The 10,934-nt window shown below is 35.5% G+C and overlaps 1 protein-coding gene across 1 annotated transcript; it reads right to left on the bottom strand.

Annotated features, from left to right (window-relative positions):
- Positions 1-1,349: 1,349 nt before the first annotated feature.
- On the bottom strand, positions 1,350-3,923 carry LOC149541615 (CASP-like protein 1U1). Its single transcript, XM_089796800.1, has 3 exons — positions 3,570-3,923; positions 3,312-3,432; positions 1,350-1,829 (listed from the first exon to the last, which is right to left on the bottom strand). Exons 1-3 carry the CDS (start codon positions 3,854-3,856, stop codon positions 1,599-1,601), a joined length of 639 nt encoding a protein of 212 aa, XP_089652926.1. The 5' UTR covers positions 3,857-3,923; the 3' UTR covers positions 1,350-1,598.
- Positions 3,924-10,934: the final 7,011 nt, after the last annotated feature.

Raw genomic sequence — 10,934 nt, forward strand, 5'->3', positions numbered from 1 at the left:
ATGGTGCCAAGCATAACCGAATGCTTCCGAGTGCCTTTCTGTCCAAAAGATCCCATTCAGCCTCTGACATAGTTCCCTGATTCTTGGCTTTTCCTTCCAACGGCTTCCATAAATCCTTCTGATATAAATAGTCTTCCATTTGCATCTTCCATAACTGAAAGTTCTGCCCATTAAACCTATCAACCCTCAGCTTACCATCATCTGCCATTGCTCCCACTCAACCGTGAGACTCCCACTTAACCGTGAGACTTTCCTGCAGAGGATAACTGAGAAACAACTAGGCTCTGATACCACTTGTTAGGATAAACCACGGACAAAAATAAAAACTACATGCAAATATAACCAATAACAAAAAATAATAGAACACACAGAAATGAACACAAAGCACCAAGATTTAACGTGGTTCACCCAATCCCTGAGCTACGTCCACCAAACAGCAAGTCCGATCTTATTACAATCCAGTGATTACAACTTGATTACAATCCGTAATCCCTTACAGCTCAATACCGCCGCAAGAACCAATTTCGTATCACCACACATAAAAAATACCCAACCCTAAGCCCTTTTTATACAAATATTAAACCGCTTTAAGGTTATAACATGTCGGCCATATGTCGGCCATAATATGTCGGCTACCATGTCGGCTACTTCCAAAAAAAAATTTTGCCCCGAACCCCACTATTTATGAAGTATGTACAGTACTTTCCTTATCAGTCACCACAATTTAACAGTATATATGCTTAAAACTAAATACAATTATCCACTCATTTTATTATTCTTCATTTAATTATTTCAATTGACTAAATCTAAATTAACTTTATTTGTTAAATCATACAATAAAAATAATCAATATTAAAACTAAATCATTGTTGTCACATCATTTAGAAATTTAGCTACTTCCATCAATCCAGTTTTACTTTTTACACCATATAATTATATTATATACATGGAAATATAAATTTATTAAATATGAAAGTAAACCCTCATCACATCATTTAGATTATTTAGATCATTTAGAAAACGATCTTTCCAAGTCCCACCCTTTAGAAAATTAACTTCTTCAACGTTAATTACAAATTTTATAAACATGAAAGTCAAATAATCATTTTGTTATCAATTGATATTTTCCAATTTCAAATTACTTATAATTTCTTATCTTCTTAGATTTTTATTTATTTTGATTTAATATTTATTATTTTTAACTTAAAAAAATAATAGAGTCATATTAGTTATACAATTTTAGATTTTAAATTTTAAATAAAATATTCTCATACGCTCTTTCCAAGATCCACTTGGGCAAAAAACCATAAACATAAAGTTAAAATAATTGTCTTACAAACATCATTCAATGAATTTCTAAAGCTCTCGTTCACACGAATAATTTGATGGAAAGATTGCAGTTACAGAATGGCACAAATATTACATCAGAAATATCTTTAGAACGATTATGACACCCAAACACACAACAAAGAAGAACGTAGTACAAGTTTCTTAACTTACAATGAAACAAAAAGCCTTTGATGACATTACAAGACGAGACAGGCTTTCAAAATACAATTACAGACCCCAACGTAGTTTGTTTATTCCAAACATCTGATTTATCGTCGGCGCTTTGTGTGTTTGTAGAGGCTGTACAGCTGCATGAGAGTGAGGAGGAGGAACACATTCAATCCAAAGAAGGAAACTCCCAGAGCTGCACCAACATAACGGCAGAACTTATCGTAGACATTGCAGATTTTATGCCAGCCTGAGTGAGAATTACCCTTCAACCCAATATATGCGTAGGCTGTAGCTGCAGAGGCTGCTGAAGATACCAGTGCTACCATCACCTGAAACAAAGTGTGATATTATCATCACTAAAAAATAAATTTTCACTTCCTAAAAATTTTTCTCAGAGATGCATGTTCTAAAACAAAACATCATTTGAAATATTCATGGCATAAACTGGAAGATTGCTTCACTCAGTAGCATCTTAGAAAGCAAGTACATGATTCGATCTGTTGGGTATGTTTTCTTGATCTATATTCTAAAGAATCACCTAAAAAATCATTATCGGCATTGTAAACTAAAATACTTTCTAATCAATTTTTAGATTCAGTGATTCATTTAAGACATTAATTACAAAAACATAGACCACAAATCCAAAAACAGTTCTTACTATCAGTAAACCAGACAGAAAAAACTCTGTTTCGAGATAAAACGCTCCTTGTATCCAACAAAAGTATATAAAAAAAAAAAATACGCATTTTCAACATAGACTATGGAAAATTAACTATTTCTTTAACACTTCTTTTCAATATATCCATTATAAACTCGACAACTGCTATAAATTGAGCACCAACAATCCCTTCCACTCAGTGAAAGCATCATATACATTAACATACACAAAAATTCAAATATAATTTTTTTTTTTAATGAACAGTTCTGTTGTATTAAAAAATATACTAAGAATACAATTTACAAAAAAAAAAAAAAGTAGGTAGATACAAGATCACTCTGCGAGAGAGATCACCCGGCGAGAGAGTTCAGGCAGCCTAAACCGAATCTAAACACATGGCATCAGCCGAAAATAGCAATTATTCATATATATATATATATATATATATATATATATATAGCAACCTCAGGCTGCCAAAGCAGTGGCAGCCGAGGGGGAAGGATCATCTTTGTCATTGAAGCCCAATCATTGGTGGGATTAAGGGTCGGGGTGGGTTCATCAGGAACAACAGCAGCAGCAGGAGTATCAGTGACAACATATAAATACACTACAAATCCTAGAAAAATGCTCATCTTCTTCAACATAAACAACAAAGAGGTAACATTAACATAAACGGTAGCTTTCTTTTCAAAACAACATAATTATATATATATATATATATATATATTATAAGTGCTAACAACCCATCACCTCCGCTTTTGAAAAGACGCACAAGAGAAAAACCATTAAATATATATTTGCAATCAGAGTCATCGGTGTGATCTAAAACATCAGCTATAACAAAAAGACCAAAAATCCAATACGACTCATTCTCAACATGAAAATTAGCGACATATTCAAAACCACTTTTCCAAGATAAACATATGGAACAAACATTTCTTTTTTTTGGAAAAAACATTTTTTCAACATAAAATGAATAGCGAAAAGCAATTACATTTCTTTCCAAGATGCCCACTACAAACTGCTACGGTTTACTCTTTAAGAATGATATACCCAGTTCTACAAGGTGTTTTTCACCTTTTCAGATCCAGAGCTAAACTATGTCATCTAACAGAAAATAAAAACAAAAACATACAAATTCTAAGTAACTTACCAAATCTGTAACAGCGATAAGAAATGTGCTGAGAAAAGAGGACCTATTGCGCTTGGAGAAAGAGGCGAGGATGGACAACGCACTGTATCCACAGGCCACTGAATTCGCCACAACAAAATAACTGCAAAAACAAAATCAAATCATACAGGGAAAAAAGTCAGAAAACTTTTTGAGTGTTCTATATAACTGTAAATTGTGAGCCTCTTGAATTTGAACTTTACACATAATAATAATTAATTTTAATCTTGAAAAACATACACGAAAGCAGGGGAATAGTGGTATTTAGCAGGCACAGGAACAAGAACAGGAAGGCCATTAACGAGAACAGGAACAGAATTAACAACAGCAGGCACAAGTTCTGTCTGTTTAGCCTTCGACATAACAACTGCTGCACAAAGAGTTGAAGCCAGTGCAAGAAACCTCAACAAAAACTCCATTGCAAAACACCCCCGACCATTAGATGAAGAAGAATTCCTCTGTTCTCTTCCTTCACGAGAATAACCATTTGTAGTCTCTAAAGACTCAGGCTTGATATGAGACGCCATGCTTGCAAATTTGTTTTACACAATCGAAGTCTAGAAAACTGATGTTTAAAGAAACGCAACCAAATTTGAAATCTTCCCTTCCCTGAACGATCTATAAATAGAGTGCAGGAGATGTTTATCTCAAACTTATGTCACAACCACTCAGTCGTACGTTTCCTCTTTTACATTTAGTGCCGTGTGAAAACAAGTAGAGATAATTTTTTTGATTATTCAATGTAGGCCCTGCAGAAACGTTATAATATGCTAAGAAACATTATAGACCAAGGGAGGACAATGCGTTCATTTTGGAGATGCGATATGGGTTTGCCTCCATAGCTGTCAAAAGAGGGATTGTGATCATCGCCGAATGAGCGACTTTATTGTGGTGGTGGGCCCAAATAATGGAGATTGGTAAATGCACGTTTTGATGGGTCGGTGAACATATCTACCCTTATAATGAACAAATCAATGTATAGCTTTGCTAGTGTGTGCACCGCCTTGGGGATAAGAAAGTTGGGGTAGATGGGTAAAAGAACAAGAAAACTGTGACTAGAAACAGTTACAATTTGACTTGTGGTAGAAAATATTTTAAATAAGTTTTATATAGTTATTTTATTTTTATTTTTTATAATGGTGGGTTTGCATGGAGAATGGAAGTGTGTTGGGGAGATGTTAAAGGCACCAAGAAAGTCAAAGAACTAAGGGCCCGTTTGGTTGCGGCAATATAAAAACGGGAATAGGAATACTTATTCTGGAATACTTATTCTCGAATAGAGAATGGGGTTACGTATTCCTATTCTTGTTTGGTTCATCTAGAATTTGATGCGGAATACACGGACTCAAAAATTTATGTTTTCTAAAATCAAAAAAATTGGGATAGGAATACGTATTCATATTCCATCTATTTAGGTGGATTACCAAATCTTCATTTTTGGGCCAAAATTGGAATACGTATTCCAATTTTTTTCCTATTCCTATTCCGATTTGGTGCATCCAAACAGAGAATTAAAAAATTTCGGAATATACATATGCCTATTCCAGTTGTATTCCCATTGCCAAACGGGCCCTAACTTCCTTGATAATATTAATATATGAAATTTGGTATAGAAATGAGTATGAAGATAGATCAATGGTGTTTTTGTTCTTGTCTCATGGAGTGTTCTATGTTAAGTACATCATTAGTCTTTGATTGATTCATACTCTTTCATTCATTATTTACTCATCTATTTTGTTAGATGGGTATGACTTGTTATTTAAAAAGTCTTTGTCAATAGATCATTGGTATCTAATTTATAATTTAATGGTTTCAAATGAGCCCACCATGATCAAGTTGAAATTGTCTTAATTTTTTTGTCCAAAAATATAAGGTTCTCTTAGTCTTTGGTTGTTAGTCAAAATAATTGTACTCCTCTATAGTTAACTAAAAGTACTTTGATTGAACCAAGTGGTATGTCAAACCTCCAATGTTAATCTTGACAAGGAAATTGGTTCTTGATTTTCTTGTTCAGATTGTCAATGAATGTTGTAAACCTTCAAACCCTTTTCATATTGAGTATGAATATCCTCAATGACTATGCATTCCATCATGAAGTGTCATGTTGTTTCAACTACTATGTTATTCAATATTTATGCTTCTCGGTGAGATTGTGTGTAAGTATATCAGCATTAGTCAGTTCTTTCTTATAGTACAACTATATAATTTTAGAGTCAATTTATTAACCTATATTTCAAAAAAAGTGATTCGCTAGAATGAATGGAACACTTAGCATCCTCACATCTAGATTATATAAGTTATAATAGTGAAACATTAAATTATGGGATACACTTTATCTAAAGATTCAATTACCATGAAGATATTTCTATGACCAAGCTAGATCGTGAAATTGTCATATAAAAGTTAGGGGTGACCGTTGAAAAGTGGATGGGTTAAAAACGGGAAGAATCTGAATGAAAACGCGTTTGGACATGCCCGCCATTAAGCTTGGTCAATGGTACAGATGAGAAAGGTGTTTCCGTTATCTTTTTCTTTGACGGCTCGATCTTCTAGAGGCACGTCAGCTTTGTCTGCTATGCGACGGAATATATTTAGCTGAGTTTTCTTTGGTAAAAACCTTTTTCAAATTCATTTCTCGATTTCCGCTAAATGTACGAGTCCCACTAACATCAAATCGCATTTATAGAAATCTTCTTCCTTGACAGCTCATGCCAACCAATGTCTCGGAAAGATTGGACCAGAATTTGTTTTATTATTATTATTATTATTATGTTAATATATTCATGACAGTAAATAAATTGTTGGGCATTTATAATAGTTGCGTAATGTATTAGTCAGTTTTTGGATAATAGTAACGACTTCTGGAATATCCATTCTGTTTGGATATCTCTTTTGATGAGCTGACTGAATTACTAGGAATTTTTCATTTGTAATTGATAGATTATTTATTATTGTGACAGGTGGGAGGATAATGGGAATATTCTCTTGTAATTTATAATAGATAGATTCTTTATTTCAGGATTGTGGGCAGATAGGAGGATAGGGGAAAAAATTTATTGCTAAGTTTTAATAGAATTTTAATTAATAATAGAATTCAGAGTATTGGAATATATGATACTATTTGTTTAATTAATTGTAACAGATTTCCACAATCCATAAAATTTTGTATTCGCTTCTGGGTGTGATTGTGTATGTTTTTTTAACATCAACGTTTCGGATCATACTCTATGATCCATCATCAGGATGATATAGAGTATGATCCGAAACGCTGATGTTAAAAAAACATACACAATCACACCCAGAAGCGAATACAGTATTTGTTTAATTCTCATTAAAAGGTACTAATCATTATTCTTATTGGATAAATTTCATTTATAATCATTGAAGGATTTTTTATATACAGACAAGACAAATTTAGTATATATTTATTGAAATTAATTTATGAAGAAAGGTAAATGTGTAGATGAGAAGTATACTTTGAATAAATTTCAATCTTGTTCATTAAGAGTATTAATTTGAATTTGATGAAGGAAAGTATCTTAGTAGTAGACCATCTTAGTAGAAAGAGATATTTATATTTATAGATAAACCTATTTCATAAATTTAACTTTGTAGGATGAAATAATTTAACTTTGATAGAACAGATAATGGAGAGGACCTTAGGAGTGAAACACCTTTACTCCACACCTCTCAAAATCTTACATGAAAAATTACTCTCATTTTTTATTTATTTTTGTATACAAGCATTAATTGAGATACAGAGTTAGTATATACATACAAAAATCAAATCAAATCAAATCATGAAGAAAAGTGAGTATGTAGTTGTGAAGTTGTGCATTAGCTTGGTTCTATATAATAAGAATGATTTTAGAATATTGATCCATTTTCAATTTTTATTTCCAATGAGTGGACCAACTAATTATTATTCTTTTATTATGATAATTACTAGTAATTTTACATTTTTAAAATATGAATAGTCTCTTTCTATTAATAAAATAATATGCTAGTTACAAATTCACAAAAAAGGGGCCAGGGGATACAAGATCACCCCGTGAGAGTTCACACGGCCGAAGCTAGATTCAACAACTATTCATCAAAAAAAATTAAGCAGCTCCCATAGGCCGCCAGAGTAGTGCCAACTAAGGGAGGTGGTTCATCATGATCATTAAAACCCCAAGCATCCTTGGGATTGGCAAGCGGACTAGGAAAAGTCCAGCCATCAACAACATCATCAACAACTTGTTCTTTGTCTTTCTCTTCCACTTGCTTCAGAGAAATAGTTAGATTCAGGCGGAAAGGCCATTTGGAGCTAACAACACTAGGAGGAGCAATAGGAGGGGGAGCCATAGGAACCAAGGACCAACTAGAGCCATGGTGAGGCAAAGAAACTAAGCGACACCACCAACCATCATTGCCACCACTAGAAGAGTGATGGTGGGGAACCTATGAGTGCGACGTATGCGAGTGGCGAGTAGAAGAACTGTGACCTCGACGGTGGCCTCAGGGCAGAGTATGGTCAGTTGAATGGATCAGGAGGCACTCAAGCAACCATGCAAGGTGCGTTACCCTAGTGATCGAGAAACTCCTAAAGGTGGGCCACCTCCAGAGCCACCTTGTTGGCTTGGACCTTATCTACAACATGACATTATTAAAAATGCATGCTTTAGTGTACATAACAACATTGATATCAAGAAAGTTGTGAGTGAAAATAACAACATTCCTATCCTCCCATAAAGTAAACAAAATCTCCATCCTGAAAGCATGCCAGATCTGGGCAAATTTCCTAGGGATCCTGGGGGAATCACCCATCATAAACATGTGCCAAGAAAAGGGTTCTAGCCTAAATGGCTTGAAAAAATCATGTATCCAATTCCAATAATTCTAAGCATGCTTACAGAACCAAAAAATATGCAAAAAAGACCCAAGATGCCCACAAAAAGGATAGCAAGGATTCAAAACACCAAGATGCTTGAGCCGCGGCCCAAGGGGAAGCCTTGAAACAACAAGCACCATGCAGAATGGGCAATGTTTAGCTCAGTGATAACACTCCAGATAGTGTCAAATCACATTCTCCAATGATAAGTATAAGACTAAAGATGCCAATGATGGTTGAGAGTATCCACCATAGGAAGACAGGGAGAAAGCCAATGATATCCTAAGTTGGGTTTGTAACTAATGAAAGGTGTGGTAGTATACCACTTCCAGTCTTTCCACCTAGGTCGCACAAACTAGATGCCTACCTTGTGGATCAAATGATTTGGAAGGGCAGAGAGTAGAAGATCAAAAGTCCATCAATCTAGACAAGCAAGATGGGATTGGACCTAAATATCCTCCCAAGATCTAAGACTCATAAAGATCTTGGAAAAGAGATCCTTAGAAGTCTTGATGCCACACTTGAAAAAACGTAGAGCACTGGCACCTTGAGTCTTGGCTAGAGTAACACCCTGAATGGAAAACATTGGGGACCACCAAAGGTTTTGTCGATTCAAAGAAAGCCCATCACAAAACCCATCACCATCCCAGCGAAGCCAAGGCTTAACAACTTCCCAATCTTTCCAAATGCTTTTAATAACAAAGGAACCCTGGATATGAACAGGTTCTCGCATGATGAGAAGGGTTTGAAGACCAATCCCCTTGCATGTAGGCTTGTTAATAGGGAAACGAGAGGAGATACAATGTCAAACCAACACTTTCCAAGCTTCATCACCAATGAGAGCATGGATAATCCACTTAACACAAAGAGTGAGCCCTTGCTTCTATGTGGAAAGAAGGCCAAGGCCTCTAGACTCTTTGGGGAGATAGCAAAAATTCTAGGCAACCCTATCAAAACCATGATGATCAGACCCAAAAGCCCAAAGGAAGTCATGAAGCAAATACTCCATCTTGAGGTAGGAAGCTTTGGAAGGAGCCCAGCAAGAAGAGTAATACACATCAGTAGCCGCCAACACCTCAGAGAAAATTTGGAATGACCTTGCAAGAGAAAGGGTTTTAGTGATCTCATAATCAAGTTTTTTCTCAATTTTTATGAGCACAACCTTCCACAGTTCCACCAGAGAAGCTTGTAAGACAAAGAGGATGCCCAAAAAGTGGAAAATCTCCCTATGGGTAACCCATTTCCACTCAAATTGAGCAAGCCAGGTGGTGCTGGAAGGAAAGATTGCATGTTACAGAGTGTCTTGTGTCATTGAATAGCCTAACCAGAAGCTTGACAAAAAGTGTCCAAGCATTGCAAGGCATTAGTGATATTTTCCTTATTCTCTAGGAGAGTGAGAAAAGAGTCATTAGCAAAGTGGCCATTAAAAAGTTGAGAAGAAGACTCTGGCAAGGAAATTCCATGAACCAAACTAGTAGAAATAGAGTGGGCAAGTAAGTAACCAAACTCTTCAACAATAAGAACATACAAAGCCAGGGCCATAGGGCAACCCTGTTGGATTGATTGAAAAATCCTGAAGGCTTCATATTGAGAGATGTTAATGGTAATACAAGCATTAACATCACCAAAATGCATTTCCACATACTGAAGAAAGTTAGGGCTGAAACAAAAAGCTTGGAGCATAGCCAAAATGAAGGGTCATTCAATTTGATCATAAGCTTTGGCAAAATCAATTTTTAAAAACATAATCTACTGATTGGACTTGTGAGCCCACTCCATGCCTTCCCAAATAACAATTATGTTGTCAAGAATATACCGGGACTTGATAAAACTGGTTTGTTCTGGGTGCACAATTAAGGGAAGAAGATGTCGAATCTTGAGAGATAAAGCCTTAGCAATGATCTTGTATGACACATTAAGCAAGGTGATGGGCTACCAGTTGCAAATATCCTCAAGGTCACTAGCTTTAGGTATGAATTTAATGTTTCCTTTGTTAATGATGGCTCCTAAACTCTTAGTGTGGTAGGCTTCAAGATAGACTTTGTGTACATATGGACCAATAGACTCCCAAAGGTGTTTGTAAAATTCACAAGGGAAGCCGTCACACCTAGGGGTCATCTACCATAGAAAAGACAACCTCCTTGAGGTCCCTAATGGTGAGAAGTTGCTCACAGAAAGCTCGTTGCTCAATTGGTAGGTGGTTTGGAGTAATATAAATACACTTTATGAGAGCTTCCTCTTGGGAAACCAAATTTCCCTGTGAAGCAAAAATATTTTCATAATGATGAACAAAGGCTTGTAGGATGTCTGAGAGATTGGAAAGAATAACATTGCCCAGTTTAATCTTTTTAATCCCAAAGTTGGTATGAAGGGCTTTGAGAGCCTGGAAGAATTCTTTAGAAGCTTTATTGCCAACCTCCAACCAGTGGAGTTGAGCTTTGATTTGGGCACCTCGAGCAACATAGTTATTAGCAATCTATTTCTCATAGTGAATCTTAGCAAGTTGGACTTGCAAATCATAATCAAATGGGTTAAGGGTAAGAGCTTCATAAGCCTTCCTGAGAGCCTTAGTATTGGCTTCATAAGATCTTTTTCTAAAAACAACCAATTGTTGCCCACAGATGCGATGAAACCTAGCAGTTCTGGTAACAACATCATTCCACCATTGAATCTGGCCTGTTTGAGAATGGGGACATGGCTCCAAATTCTAGACACGTAGGATGCAAGTAATA

The sequence above is a fragment of the Cupressus sempervirens genome, chromosome 8, assembly GCF_028749045.1.
Source record: "Cupressus sempervirens isolate cs-2001-9-10 chromosome 8, ASM2874904v1, whole genome shotgun sequence".
Lineage (NCBI taxonomy): Eukaryota > Viridiplantae > Streptophyta > Pinopsida > Cupressales > Cupressaceae > Cupressus > Cupressus sempervirens.

Excerpts from the sequence above, each read along its gene's own strand:
- LOC149541615 (XM_089796800.1), bottom strand. The coding sequence starts at position 3,856 with ATGGCGTCTCATATCAAGCCTGAGTCTTTAGAGACTACAAATGGTTAT. Across the intron at positions 3,433-3,569 it reads CACTATTCCCCTGCTTTCGT|TTATTTTGTTGTGGCGAATT; the intron begins GTATGTTTTTCA and ends TTGTTTTTGCAG. Across the intron at positions 1,830-3,311 it reads TTATCGCTGTTACAGATTTG|GTGATGGTAGCACTGGTATC; the intron begins GTAAGTTACTTA and ends ACTTTGTTTCAG.